The sequence below is a fragment of the Xyrauchen texanus genome, chromosome 13, assembly GCF_025860055.1.
Source record: "Xyrauchen texanus isolate HMW12.3.18 chromosome 13, RBS_HiC_50CHRs, whole genome shotgun sequence".
In the NCBI taxonomy this organism is placed as follows: Eukaryota; Metazoa; Chordata; class Actinopteri; order Cypriniformes; family Catostomidae; genus Xyrauchen; species Xyrauchen texanus.
Window position 1 is genome coordinate 31,729,035 of NC_068288.1, and position 16,269 is coordinate 31,745,303.

General features: G+C 37.2%; 1 protein-coding gene across 1 annotated transcript in view; it reads left to right on the plus strand.

Annotated features, from left to right (window-relative positions):
* Positions 1-4,986, plus strand: part of oca2 (oculocutaneous albinism II) — a 146,324-nt gene extending 141,338 nt beyond the window's left edge. Inside the window, exon 24 of the mRNA XM_052141138.1 lies at positions 4,390-4,986. Coding sequence (XP_051997098.1) covers positions 4,390-4,477 — 88 coding nt within the window. The 3' untranslated portion in view covers positions 4,478-4,986. The remainder of the gene's footprint in view (positions 1-4,389) is intronic.
* Positions 4,987-16,269: the final 11,283 nt, after the last annotated feature.

A 16,269-nucleotide genomic window follows, 5' to 3' on the forward strand; every position in this document is an offset into this window, starting at 1 on the left:
TATCCAGTCTGATTTTAAAAAACTGCGTGTGGAGCCGCGTTTCAGGTTCTTCATCCCATGCCCTTGATACTCAATGTTTCGGTGGACATCGATTTGTCCACTTCACTACCTATGAATCAGACACCTGGCATCATTCACATCACTCACAATATGCATTAGCTTGCCTGACCTGCCCTCACACCCGTGGTATCCACACCTGCTTTAATGTGTGTCACACACACACACACACACACAAAAAACTGTACAGATAATGCACACCTGTTTTCCCTGCAATCCAGCATTTAGCCTCTGCATCTGCCTTCCGGATACTAAACACCTGGTCTGTACGCTGGACCAGCTGCGATCTTTGTCATAGACTTAAATAATCAGTCTTAATATATGCACATTGTAATAATCACATTTTAGAGAAAGAGATGAAGTGGAGGACATGCTGAATGACCTTCAGGTTGAATGTGGGACTGTCTTCAATACGGTTTGATTTCCTGTCTAGATTTCGGTGATCAAACAGTCTGCAAAAAATTGTGTTGGGTAATGTTACTTTTTAAGTAAAATGTTACCATGTTAAATTTCTTTTTATAAAATAATTACTAATTATGTTTTACCATTGCTTTTTATGGATAGTAGCATGTAATTTTGTGTTACTTTTGAGAAAGGCACACCAGAGTGGAAGTGCTGCTATGCTTGAAGGTGCTATATTTTGCTTTTGGAATTGCAATTCAGTGTTTGAGTACAAGAACGCGTTGATATTACTCAAATGATTGACTGAATTGTTCCCTCAACTAAATTTAGTATTTAAGCAATTAAGTTGACTTAACTTGGTGTTCATATAGAATGAACAAAACTATTTAAGTTAAAGATACTATATGCAAGTAGACTTAAAGGGATAGTTCACCCAAAAATGAAAATTCTCTCATTATTTACTCACCAATTTGATATCCCTGGTGTGTATGACTTTCTTTCTTCACCAGAACACATTTGAAGAAAAAGAAAAACAATTCTCAGCTCAGTAGGTCCTTAAAATGCAAGTGTATGGCGATTTATCTTTTGAAATCCAAAATCACAGACAGTCAGCATAAACTTCATCCATACGACACCATCTGTTAAAGTCATGTCTTCTTAAGCGATACGATCACTTTTGGTGCAAGAAAGATTCATATTTTCTCCTAGCATGGAGAATGATGAGGTTTGGACCTATTTTCATTAGCAGAGCAGAAATAAAAAAATATAATTAGCTTGATAATAAGCTGATTATCTAACTTGTGCTGTGTAACTTGTTCCCCCAAAACTGCTCACAACCCCTTTCTCCAATTTAATTAAGTGACTCATTCACTTGTTCCTTCACACTTTTTTATGATCCATTTGTTTTCCTTGCATCTGCCTGCTTCTCTTTCGCTCTCAATCAGTGGCCACTTGCTGTTCTGAGCTTGTTGATCTCTCTTTGCCCCAAATGCTCCATATTTACCCATGCACTCAGTCAATATCCACTGGGCTTCCATAGGAATGCGTTTGGCCTAAATGGATGTCCAGGGCTTTCATCCTCAAAAGTGCTCCATCCTCTCAGAAGCTCTCACTTTATTCATTCCAGTATCCCAGGACTTTTTATTCAGGGAACAAGACCAGACTAGATACTTTCATGAAGTCTCGGATTACACAGAACAGAATGTATTAAAATTGCATGTGGATGTTTGTTGTGTTTGTGTTGAATGGAGAGAGAGAACTGTTTTCTCCTTTGCACAGTAGATGATGGGGCAATGATTGTGATGATAACCAAAATGCCTCTTTCATTGTTATAGGCCTTGATGGTTGGTTTTCAAATTGTTTTGAAAATAATAATGAAAATTCAAATGCTAATATATTTACACTGTATAGTTTTTGGTATGTTTGATTGGAGTTATTGTCCATTATTGCCATTCTCTTTACAGTCTGTTGATTTCTGTACTCAACGTACCACCCATACACATTTCTTAGTTCAAATGTGTAAAAAAAAAAAGCCTCAATCTATTTTCTCTTAATTTGAGCATAGTTGAGCCAAACCTGTCTGTCACAGGACAAGATCATAGAACACGTCTTTGCGTGCATCTGCACTGCTGTTTAAATAGTTTTTCTTTGTTAACATGCACTAGATGGATGTCTTTAATCGTTGTGCTGCATCTCACAGCACAATGTCTCGTGCAGGAGCACCACAGTGGCCCTATGAAATCCGTTTTGTTTATTTTTTTTCAAAAGTAATTTTTCACAAATTCCATGTTAACTGTTTTTTTTTTGTTTAAACTTTAATTATGTTTTATCATTTAAAAAACTGTCTAATCAAAAAAATGTATCACATTTTTATCAAATGAAAACAGAATAATTACTTTTCAACATACCTTTGCATTATTTGTATCAAAATGAAGAGCTTCTATACTGATCCTCACTGCACAATCCCAAACCCCAGATTTGAGTTTGTTTTAAATAACATTATATTTATTTATTTTTTCAAATATAGTGCTGCACATTAGATCATCACAGTGTTAATGAAAACCAAAATTAAACTTGCTTATGAGATATTGCTTAAATATGATGTGATTTGTATTGCTATATTATTAGCATCATTATTACTACTACATTGAATATAACATTTCTGTCACATTCTTTTCAATTTCAGGCCTCTAGTAAAGTGAAGCTTTATTTTGGCAGAGAACCGGATGCTATTGACTACTTCTCACCAGAAAAGCTGCTCGCTATGTGGGCTAATGTGCTAATTAAACCGCAAAAGGCTATGATTTCATTATGAATATAAAGTGTGCATGTGCTGTGCTTCACAATGAATAAAGTGCTCTGCTCAGAGTGCACATGATGTTAATGATGCTGTTAGTGTATAAGCAGTGGCTTCTCACATACTCTTACATTTGAAGCTCACAGTAAGACTGTATAGGCTGTATTTGTTTAATTAAATCTCAGCCATTTGTAGTTTAATAATCACACATATCCAGATTTTTATTTGATTAATTTATAAATTAATTTAATCCCAAATATGTCAATTTCCATTACATTCTGCATTCTATAGTTAATTCAGTTTTTTATGACTGGATTCCGTGATTCTGTCTGAACACAGAAATCATAGGGCCTTATGTGAGGTTGGATGAGTGGTGGGATGCTGTATAATCCTCATGAGTAGATGAAATGCAGCATGTTGAACTATAGGTCAGAAAGATACTGACACATGCCGATAGAGTGTGGAGATTAGGCCAGCATCCAGTAGTAATTACAATGGTAATTCCACTCTCCAGATGGATGTTTTTACAAGCGAGTATATAAAGGGTGGTCCACATGTCTCTGAAAGTTGATGGCTTTGCAGAGGCTGAGGAAAGCAGCTTACACTAAATGGAAGGGACGGGTATCATCAGTCTATTGTATCGCAGCCTTTGACTTCATTGTTTATGCCTGGAGATCATACTTTAATACTATTGTCCCTTGCTTTTGACTCAATGTTGAAAGATTCACACTGTTATACCACTTCGATGGAGCGGTTATAGTAAGCCATGCACCTCAGCAGGAGACCGCTGAGACCCCTGCTGTTCTGAATCGAATCCCGCACACACAAACACACATAAACATATGCACCGCAGAGGGGCAATAATGTGGAACTGCTCGGAATTGTCATTTGATAGACAGAGCAACAACGAAAGATTGGGGTGAAATAGAGAGAGAGATTGGGTGATGTCGAGGGATGAACTATCTGAAGAACACAAGAATAATTGTGCTCAGTCTGAGTTTTTTAAAGAAAAAGCAAACACCAGCGTGACTCATGACTCACCAGTATTGCATTTAATTTTTGTTCCAGAAAACAATATATTTGCTCTGTTCCAAAACCTAGTGAGCTACCTGTGGAAGCAGGTAAAATTTTATTTATCCAAAAATGTATATTCTGTTATTATTTACTCACCTTCAGGTCATTAAATCCGTATGGCTTTCTTGCATACAGAAAACATAAAAAGAGATCTTTAAAAGTAATTTTCAAGCGGCTTTCCCCCCATACCATGACAGTGGAAGGGAAACAGGAACAGCCGTTCTCACCATTCAAGTTCATTGTATGGTAAGAAGTAGCTTAGACATTCTCCTTGAAAACTTATTTTATGTTTTGTGCAAGAAAGTAAACTATACGTGTTTGGAACAATATGGTAAGTAAACAATGATAGAGTTTTAAGGTTCCACAATAGATAGGATGCTGCCTTAGAAGTCAGCAGCTTATAGGCAGTAGGCCGCTCACTAGGTCTTGGAACAGAGCAATGGAATTTTCCCTTTGTAACGGAGTAGGATTCACAAATTTCCAAGGTTCAATTTTAGATTTGGTTGGAACTTTCATTTGAGGACTTTGAAGAATAATTATTGCTGTGTTCCTTTTCACAGGTTGGGGTTTCCCATGATGTTGATGACCTGCACAATAGGCATGTGTTACCTGCTCGCAACTCACATCGGACTGCACTGGAACACCTAAGTGTGCCCTCCAAACCAGGCACAAAAAGAGACTGTTTGTGTCTGTGTATAAGTGTGGATGTGTTTGTGTGGTTTGAATTACACCTTGATTCTTCTGGGACAGATTGATGACGACTTAGTCTTCATAGACCTGATCCACCCTGAAAGATAAAGCTTTAGATTCAGGTACAGAGAAGATAAAACATGGGAACATCTGATCATCTACTGTATTCTTATAGGCTTTCGTCAGTGTATCACACTGCTTCATGGTGCTACTTCTACTTTGTGTGAATGTTACTGATCTGGCGAGTGAGAGTTGTTTAGAAAGCCTGTTTATATTTGCCAAAAAAGCAGCTATTCCAGAGGATCTTTTTTTCTTCTTTTTTTTTTTTAAACAATGTGGAGGTCTGCTTATGTTCTTTAATGAGAGCCACAACAGTATGTTTATGGATGAACAGTTTGAAATACAGTATATTCATTTGTGAGGCATCTTCTGAAAGGGATCCTCTTGGCCAAAAATAAACGTTGAAACATGAGCATTTTAGAATTTATCAAATGAATTTACATCATTTGCATCATAAAGCACATTCAGATTATCTAAAATAATGGAACTTTGCACCCATTTTTGGTAAATGGAGCACCTGCTCATATGTATCCCTGAATAATAGGCCATCACACTCTACATTTAATTAATTACAACAAGTCACAAAATTATTCAGCACTATTTCCACTTATTTCAGACCTGTTTGGAAACACAACTTTTATAAAGAAGATTTGATATGGCATATTTGATGATACAACATATTGTTTGGATTTGCAATGTTTATTTCTATGGTTGTACTGTCCAAACATATAAATATATATATATATTAGGGTTGTCAATCGATTACAATTTGTAATCGAATTAATTATATGAAGGTCCCATTGTATATTAATCGCATATACAAATATTTGCTGAGAAAGCCCCTCATATAACAATTATTCAATATATAATGATTATACAGTACATATTTATATAAATATATAATTATACAGAGTTATCTTTAAATATTAAAAATGATATATATATATATATATATATATATATATATATATATATATATATATATATACACACCATTAGTTTTAGTAGGTTCAGCAATACCTAAGAACAATTTCCAATTTGAGTAACAAGAAAGCTGTATTGAAATATGTAAACAATTTGATATTTTTATGAAACTGTTTATTTATTTATTTTCCTTTTGTTGTTGTTTGTTTTAATATACCTTTTATCTTTTTAAATACCTATTATCTTTAAATATATATATATATATAATTTTTTAATATTTAAAGATAATCTTTAAATATATATATATGTATATATATATATATATATATATATATATATATATATATATATATATATAATTTTTAATATTTAAAGATAATAGGTATTTAAAAAGATAAAAGGTATATTAAAACAACAACAACAAGGAAAATAAATAAATAAACAGTTTCATAAAAATATCAAATTGTTTACATATTTCAATACAGCTTTCTTGTTACTCAAATTGGAAATCGTTCTTAGGTATTGCTGAACCTACTAAAACTAATGGTTTATAACCACCATACTTACATTTATGAATACTAAACTTTGTCAACAAAAGCAGAACATTAATCAAATAATATTCCTTATGAAGAGACATGTCATGGCTAAAAAAAAAACCAAACAAATAAAACATTTTCAAAACAAAGTTGAAAGCTGGGAATGATATGATCTCTAACAATCTTGCAGAAATCAGACCAAAAACAAGTTGAGTAGGGACAACTCCAAAATAAATGAAAAAATGTTTTCGCCTGCAGACCACAAAATGTACAGAATATATCGGCATCACAATTAAAGCTCTCTACAAGAAAATAATTAGTGAGGTAGTACTTATAAATAAGTTTGAAGGAAATTTCTTTGATTTTATTCGTGATTAAATATTTATGGGTAACTTCCAAATTTTGGAAGTCCAGCCACACCCTGCGTCAGACATGCTTGTGTAGTGTCTCGGGTGCGTTGCATCATAAACATAAAATGTTTAGGTCACTGTGTTAAGTTAAATATAATTTAATACTCAATCTTTAAACACATCTTGAGATCCATTAGTACGCATTTGCGCTCCTTCAAGTGTGTTGTTTGTGATGTTCTGCCTACTGAAGTGTTTTCTTGTATAAACTGCTCGTTGCTCATACAGCTGAAATTTCACTTACTACCCTCTGGAGTAAACAGATGGTACTACAAGCTTGCATTTCTCAAGACTCTTCCTAATTATGGTCCGGGGGAAGTGCGATTAAATGCATTAATTTTTTAACTCGTTATTTTTTGTAAAATTAATCGAACTGAATTGACGAGTTAAATCGACAGCCCTAATATATATATATATATATATATAGTTATAATACATGGTCACCTTACTTAAATCGCTTACTTTACCCTTAAAGACTGCAAGGCATTAAACATTGATCACACATTAGCATGTTTTATTGTCAATATAAGAAAACCAACAGCACTTTTACATTTACATTTATGCATTTGGCAGACGCTTTTATCCAGTGCAATTATTACAGGGATAATCCTTCCGGATCAACCCGGAGTTAAGTGCCTTGTTCAAGGACACAATGGTGGTTGGCCTAGGGGTTAGAACCTGTGACCTTCTGATCAACAGCCCTGTGCTTTAGCCACTCCACCACTTTTGTGCATGTAATATTGCTCAATAATACATACAGGCTTAATTGAAAGTAATATGTTTATGAGTTTTACCATGTTTTTTGTTTCTCTCAGGACTTTGCTCAGTCACTTTTTGCCAAGAAAACCATTAGTTCTGATTGCAATGAGAAAGTTTATGTAATCAGTGATTCATTAGATAGCCTGTGTTTTAATCAGCCATTAATTAATTTTCTTTTAATACAACCTTTTCAGCACAGATCCTAATTCATCATTTCTTATGAAAACTACAAGCTATATGAAGAATTTAAATGTGCAAATCCTTAAATTAAATCAATGGCAAAACAGAAATTTCCCCATAACTATTAAGGCCAAAAATGTCAACACACGTAGAGCTTACATGAGAATACTCGTACTTAGTAATATATTTGCCCATTCTTTCTAATCACCCCCCATTATGCACACTTGAAGAACTCCTGTAAAGGATGGTCAGTTGGGTGCTTGTCTGTACACCTGTATTCATGTTCTGGGATTGACAACCATTTTGCATTAAAAACCATATGTGATATCAAACCTTTGCTTGAAAATTTGAATTAGTGACTTTCAGGATTTTTTTAATTCACCAGTTACAAAATCAAATGTTGGAACATATCTGGAAAAAACGAATGTGATCTGTGCATTAAATTTTTTATTTCCAGAATCTCAATCAAGCATGGGAAGTAAATTCAATGTATTCTGTTCATGATCAGATATCTTAGTTACCGTTTTCACCACACAACTTTGAAAGAGGAATTGACAAACAGCCAATGTTTTCGGTAAGATAACGTCTAGGTAACGGATGTAACCTCCATTCCCTGATGGAGGGAATGAGACGTTGTGTCGAAGATGTGACACTAGGGGTCTCTCTTGAGCGCCGAATATACCTCTGATCTATGAAAAAAGGCCAATGAGAAGTTGGCAGACAGAATTTGCATGTCCCGCCCCAGACATGTATATAAAGGCGGGGAAATATGTCTGTTTCATTTAGGATTTTTCTGAGGAGCCGGAAAAAATGCGCTGAAACGATGCGCTGAGCCATGTATGTGTACTGCTGACAAATCTGTTGCAATTTAGCATCTAAAATGTCTTCGCACGTTGTTACACAAATTTGGTGCCAGTCACATGAATCCCCTAGGAGGAGTATTTCAAAGTTCAGAGCCTGCAATTTTCAGAAAATTAAAAATGGTCGACTTCCTGTTGCGTGAGCTAATGACTGTAAGTATGAAAGTTGTTTGGCTTGATGAGAACTATATATGCTGAATATACTAAATATACAAAGCTAAAAATATATAAATATATTATTAAAACATTATTAAAACATAAATATACATCCCAAAAATTACTTAGGTAAGAGGAAAGGTAAGATAAAAAAATCAGTTTGCAACAACCAGACATATGAATGGTCCTCTGCAGACACCTGCTTGTTATATTTATATATATATATATATATATATATATATATATATATATATATATATATATATATACACTCACCTAAAGGATTATTAGGAACACCTGTTCAATTTCTCATTAATGCAATTATCTAATCAACCAATCACATGGCAATGCATTTAGGGGTGTGGTCCTGGTCAAGACAATCTCCTGAACTACAAACTGAATGTCAGAATGGGAAAGAAAGGTGATTTAAGCAATTTTGAGCGTGGCATGGTTGTTGGTGCCAGACGGGCCGGTCTGAGTATTTCACAATCTGCTCAGTTACTGGGATTTTCACGCACAACCATTTCTACGGTTTACAAAAAATGGTGTGAAAAGGGAAAAACGTCCAGTATGCGGCAGTCCTGTGGGCGAAAATGCCTTGTTGATGCTAGAGGTCAGAGGAGAATGGGCTGACTGATTCAAGCTGATAGAAGAGCAACTTTGCCTGAAATAACCACTCATTACAACCGAGGTATGCAGCAAAGCATTTGTGAAGCCACAACAGGCACAACCTTGAGGCGGATGGGCTACAACAGCAGAAGACCCCACCAGGTACCACTCATCTCCACTACAAATAGGAAAAAGAGGCTACAATTTGCAAGAGCTCACCAAAATTGGACAGTTGAAGACTGGAAAAATGTTGCCTGGTCTGATGAGTCTCGATTTCTGTTGAGACATTCAGATGGTAGAGTCAGAATTTGGCGTAAACAGAATGAGAACATGGATCCATCATGCCTTGTTACCACTGTGCAGGCTGGTGGTGGTGGTGTAATGGTGTGGGGGATGTTTTCTTGGCACACTTTAGGCCCCTTAGTGCCAATTGGGCATCGTTTAAATGCTACGGCCTACCTGAGCATTGTTTCTGACCATGTCCATCCCTTTATGGCCACCATGTACCCATCCTCTGATGGCTACTTCCAGCAGGATAATGCACCATGTCACAAAGCTCGAATCATTTCAAATTGGTTTCTTGAACATGACAATGAGTTCACTGTACTAAAATGGCCCCCACAGTCACCAGATCTCAACCCAATAGAGCATCTTTGGAATGTGGTGGAACGGGAGCTTCGTGCCCTGGATGTGCATCCCACAAATCTCCATCAACTGCAAGATGCTATCCTATCAATATGGGCCAACATTTCTAAAGAATGCTTTCAGCACCTTGTTGAATCAATGCCACGTAGAATTAAGGCAATTCTGAAGGCGAAAGGGGGTCAAACACAGTATTAGTATGGTGTTCCTAATAATCCTTTAGGTGAGTGTATATGTAAGTACAATACAAGTACAATAGACAAGTACAATACCAGTAAAATACAAAGAAAGCAATAATATTTAAAGTGTTTTCATAGCAACACTATTTAACATATCTGGAATAATCCCTTTAAAGAAAATGATTAGCGGCATTCTGACATTAAACAATTTTGTGGTGATTTGGGCAAATGTAAAAGTATAATTTCAAAGTCTGTTGTAAGTGTCACACTTCCTGCTGCCAGTTGGTGGTGCTATGACCGTGACCCACAATAGACACATCCATGCGATCAGCCCCCAAGCCCCCAGATACATTTTGATCTAAATCAAATAATGCACAAAGTAGATATGAGACACTTCCTGTTTCTTATTTTTGCCCTTAATTTATTGCCTTGCCATGTCAACACCGTTCAATATATAAAAAATACAATAAGCAATTTAGCATCTTCAATGTTTTGGCATAATGTTGCCAAAATTTGGTGTCAATCACATTAATCCCTTAGGAGGAGCATTCAAAAGTTCAGGGCCTGCAATTTTCCAAAACATGCACATTCAGTCCAAAATTTACGACTTCCTGTTGGGTGGAGCTAATGACTGTATTCTTGAAAGTTGTCCGGCTTGATGAGAACAATATATGTAGCAAGACTGGTGAGTGTAGAAGAAACTGACCTCTCCATTTTTTTTTCAAAAGTTGGTGCTACAGAGCTTCCCAGCCATGCCCATGTGTTAAGATTTGCCCAGGCCAAATGGTCGACAGCTGTGATGTGTGTGCAAAATATCATGAACATTTAAGCATGCCAAGTACATTAAAAACATGGGAATATACATAAAAAGTAATAATATATAATTCCTATTAATTATATTGAATGCATTGCCATGGCAACACTATTTAAGATATCAAGGATCCTTTCAAAATTTTAATCTGTACTGTCTTGACATTCTACTAAAATATTTTAACAGTTTAGGTAAACATAAGAGGGATATTTGAAATTCTGCTAAAGGTGCCACACTTCCTTCCGCCTGCTGGTGGCACTACGACTGTGACCCACAATAGCCACATCAATGTGATCAGCCCACAAGCCCAAATGGCTCAATTTTGATGTAAATCACATGATGCATGCAGAAGATATAAGACACTTCCTGTTTCCCATTTTTTTATCGTTATTTATCACATCACTATGGCAATATTGCTCGACATATCAAAAATCTATTCGCAAATTTGCATCGTCAATGTCTTGATGTCGCCCACATTTGGTACCAAATTTCATGAGTTTCCGAGCATGTTAAGTGTTCCAAAAGAATAATAATAATAAAAAAATAATAATAATAATCATTAGAAGAACAACAGGGCCTCTGCACTTTCAGTGCTTGGGCCCTAATAATCCTTAGAAGAACAATAGGGTCTCCACCCTTTCAGTGCTTTGTCCCTAATAATAATAATCCTTAGAAGAAAAATAGGGTCTATGCAATTTCAGTGCTTGGGCCCTAATAAAATAAAACTTATGCTATTTCTGACTGTGCGTATTACCTACTGCTCTGCATATCCTTCTGGTTTGCCATTATGTTTTTTCTGACACATTTCAGCACAGATTGTTTTGTGAATGTATCACATTGTAATATAGGCTCTGCAAACTAAATTCTAAAAGGCTTTGCCCAGTATCAGCAAATCGTTTAGCAATATAGCTGTCAAACTTACCTTAAATAATCCGTTATCTAAAACCTCTGCCCAAGAATTTAGAGCAATCTCTGTGGCTGAAAGATAAATCCTGGACATCGTTTGCCAAAAAGAATATACTGTATTACATTTAGATTTATAAATTGATTTTATTACTATATTATTTTGCCTCTTACAATGAAAGCTTTGGGATGCACAAATTCAAAATAATCAAATCTTGTAAAGCTTGCATACCTGCTGTGTATGGAGATGTTTATATGTTAGTGTATGTTTGTTTTTTTTCTCATGTGTATGTAGTTGTATGTGTTTGTGTAGCTGCGGGGACTGGCTGCATATAGAGGATATTAAAAGGTAAGTCAGTTCCACTCAGTCTCAGAAAGTACACTGGGCTAGACAAGACTAGACAGTTGCACACATGGCATGATAACACATCTGTCATGATGACATCTGCCTCGCATTAATATAATCTACTGTTTATGTTTCTGCCAAGAGGAGTGTTGGCACATTGAACTACAATTTTAAACAAGACACATTTTATCCAATTAAGAGGGAACAGAAAGAGCTATCTATGTCATTTCAAAACATTTCCAACCAATGCTAAACTACAGTATAATTTGGAAATGTTTGGTAGACACAGCTTTCAGTTACACACTGCTCTTATTTGTATTTACTTTCCTGATCTTTTGAGTTGTGCTGTCTCAATACTGTCATCCTCTAATCTAATTTCTTAATAGATTCTTTGAGCATTTGTGTCAGCTGGTTACATTCTAATTTCCACTTTAGCATTCTTTTCTCTTTTCTTCAAACAAGGCATTCACTATAACATTTCCAGTTCAACCAACACACGTGTAAAGGCAATGCACAGATTATATGGCAATAGTTGCAGAGAATAGCTTCTAACATGAGGCATTATATTCCTGAAATGTCCCTGGGTCTAGAGGTTGAGAATAATAATGTGTTTTAAATGGCGTACTGCAGAATTTGAAGGGAAGGGGGTTTTCAGACAGAGCTAGATTTAGCTTTATAGCAAGATATATGCTGCTAGTAATGGTTTGGTTTAAATTGACACAGAATCATGGTGACATAAATTTAGCTTGGAGAGATTAATGAGAGGCTCATAATAGAACAACAATAATTTATTTTACATTTATTCATAATGCAGACCCTTTTACTCAAAAAAAACTTGAGATGAAAATAAAACAAGCTGGAGCAATTAATCTAACAAAAAAAAAAAAAAAATACAAGTACCACTTGAATAAATACACTGTGCAAAGTGTTAGTTCACTGAAAGTTCTGTTTTATTCACCAATTTACTCATCCTCATGTTGTTTTAAACCCATGGTTTAAAACTTTCTTCCATGGAACACAGTAGAAGATGTTGGGCAGAATATTGATCTCATTCACAATTAATTATAACTGTGCACTATTTCTCAAAAAATAAAAAATTCTCTCATCATGCAATCCCAGATGTGTATGATATCATCCTTGGTCACAAAAAAGTTCCCCTAATCACTTTTAAAATGTTCAGAATTCATATTTATTTATATTATCTGTACATTATCTATACATGCCCACACAGAACATGCACATTCTCCTTTGTTCAAACCTGTACATAGCAACACACACACACACAGACACACACATACACACAATCTTTTTACAACTCCCTAAAACATTTGCATAGTACAGTATATCTTCATATTTTTGATACAAGAAGATCACAAAAAAGTGGTCACAAAAAAAGATCCAAGATGGCGGCACGGTAGCACGCAGCGGCCACTATTTCTGTCACTTTTAAGGCACACGGACATCGGAGAAACTGGTGTCTACATAAGATTCATGGAACAACCAAGCTGCATGATGATCTGCAGGAGAAGCTACATGAACTTGGCTTGCTGCGGAGACCAGGCCTCCAGTCCTCGGCGTCGCCTGATGCCGGTGACTGGGGGAGCGGACGTCGTAATTGGTGTGCGAGGAAGCACGGCAAGAGGGCGGGGGTCCATGCTAGGCTACAAACAATCCCTAGCCGACTGGCTCTCCTGTCTATACACAGCATCAGTGACCAGCTACATCAGCAAGTGCATTGATGATGTCACCTTCTCCAAGACCATCACCACACGCTCCAACCAGAAGCTGTGGATGACTGCTGAGGTGCGTGGGCTGCTGAGGACCCGAGACTAGGCTGCCCTAAGAACAGCAAGGGCCAAACTGCCCGGCCCATCAGAGAGGCAAAGTGCGCACATGCCCAGAGAATCCACAGTCACTTCCAGGACAGCGCCAACATGTGGTGCATGTGGCAGTGCATCCAGGCCATCATCAACTACAGGACAACATCAGTTGCCTGTGACAAAGATGCCTCCCTTCCAGATGTGCTGAACGACTTCTACACTCGGTTTGAGGCGCAGAACGACATGGTGGCGAGGAAGACCACCTCTCCTCCCAACGACCAGGTGCTTGTCTTACCACGGCTGATGTGAGGAAAACTCTACATAGAGTCAACACATGGAAAGCTGCTGGACCAGACAACATTCCTGGCAGGGTGCTCAGAGGATGTGCAGACCAGCTGGCAGATGTTCTTACCGACATCTTCAACATCTCTCTGAGCAGCGCCATCGTTCCAACGTACTTCGAGGCCACCACCATTGTCCCCATGCCAAAGAAGTCTTCAGTGTCCTGCCTCAATGACTATCATCCTGTCACACTTACAGCCATCATCATGAAGTGCTTTGAGAGGCTCGTCATGAGGCACATTAAGACCCAGCTGCCCCCCTCACTAGACCCACTGCAGTTTGCGTATCATCCCAACCATTCAAAGATGATGCCATCGCCACCACCCTCCATCTGGCCCTCACCCAACTAGATAAAAAGGACACATACGTACGAGCTGTTCATAGACTTCAGCTCAGCATTCAACACAAACATTCCTCAGCACCTGATTGGAAAGCTGAACCTGCTGGACCTGGACTGGATCCTGGACTTCCTGACTGGGAGACCTCAGTCAGTCCGGATCGGGGACAGCATCTCCACCACCACCACACTGAGCACTGGGGCCTCCCAGGGCTGTGTGCTCAGTCCACTGCTGTTCACTCTGCTAACTCACGACTGTGCAGCAATGCATCATTAAGTTCGCTGATGACACGAACGTGGTGGGTCTCATCAGCAAGAACGACCAGTCAGCATACAGAGAGGAGGTGCAGTGGCTAACAGACTGGTGTAGAGCCAACAACCTGTCTCTGAATGTGGACAAAACAAAAGAGATGGTTGTTGACTTTAGAAGAGCACAGAGTGACCGCAATGCTGGTTGCTTTGCGGATGCAGTGATTTTTTGTAAATGTCTTTGATGGAGGGAAGAGAGATCGGGGATGGGAGATGTGCTTTTCTCTACTTTCTTCGAAGACTGAGAAAAGCACATCTCCCACCCCCCATCCTCACTACATGATATAGAGGAACTATTGAGAGCATCCTGAGCAACTGCATCACTGCCTGGTTTGGGACTTGCACCGTTTCGGACCGCAAAGATCTGCAGAGGATAGTGAGGACAGCTGAGAAGATCATCTGGGTCTCTCTTCCCTCCATCAAAGACATTTAAAAAAACACTGCATCCGCAAAGCAACCAGCATTGTGGATGACCCCACACACCCCTCACACAAACTCTTCACCCTCCTGCCATCTGGCAAGAGGTACCGAAGCATTCGGGCCCTCACGGCCAGACTGTGTAACAGCTTCTTCCCCCAAGCCATCAGACTCCTCAATACTCAGAGACTGGACTGACACACACACGTGTCCTGAGTTGCACTTTAATTATTGTCACTTTATACCTGGCTGCTACCTCAATAACTGCTATGTGCATAGAACACTATCTCATAGTATGTTATGTTTACATTTGGCTTTTTAGAAACTGTCATTCTTTTTGCACTACTGTGTACTGGTTGGCGCTGCACTGTCTCTCACTGTGCCTATTGTCCTGTTAATTTTTAGTAATTTATTGTACTGTCCCATACTTTTTGCACATGCACTTTATATAGGTATGTTATTTAGTCTGTGTAGTCTCATGTGGTTCTGTGTTTGTCTTATGTTGTTTTATGTAGCACCATGGTCCTGGAGGAATGTCTTTTTGTACTTTGGTCTTGTTTCATTGTGTACTGTACTAACTGTATATGGTTGAACGACAATAAAAACCACTTGACTTGACTTGAATATATATACAAGTATACAACTTTTCAAGATGGAAATCATATTAATTGTCTTATCACAATATCATTAATTAAACATAGGTGTGAACTTTAAATAAATTCACTCCATTGGTTTGAGCGGACATTGTCTGGCTTGTTCCTGTGTGCATTTACTTCTAACATGAAAACTAGCAATTTATTAAAAATGTTTCCAAGGGCTTATTTTCCTTTGTCTAATAAAAATGTTTAGTTTAGAACTTGTTCTCTTGAGAATATTTTAATTGGTAATAATTTTAAAATGTTTTCCTCTATATAACTTTCCAACCTGCTTGCCTATTGTCATAAATCTTTAACAAACAATTGAAGCCATTGAATCCTCTAGGAAGTTACATTACTGAGGTGGAAAAACTTCAGTAAGTATTGTCAATGAATTAGAAATTGTTCACTTAAAATGTTAACATGTTTATTTTGAATCTTTATCATTATGTTATAAATGTCTTGAATTTCTGTATGTTTTTAAATGTCTTTTTCTTGTGATGTGTTATGGGATTAAT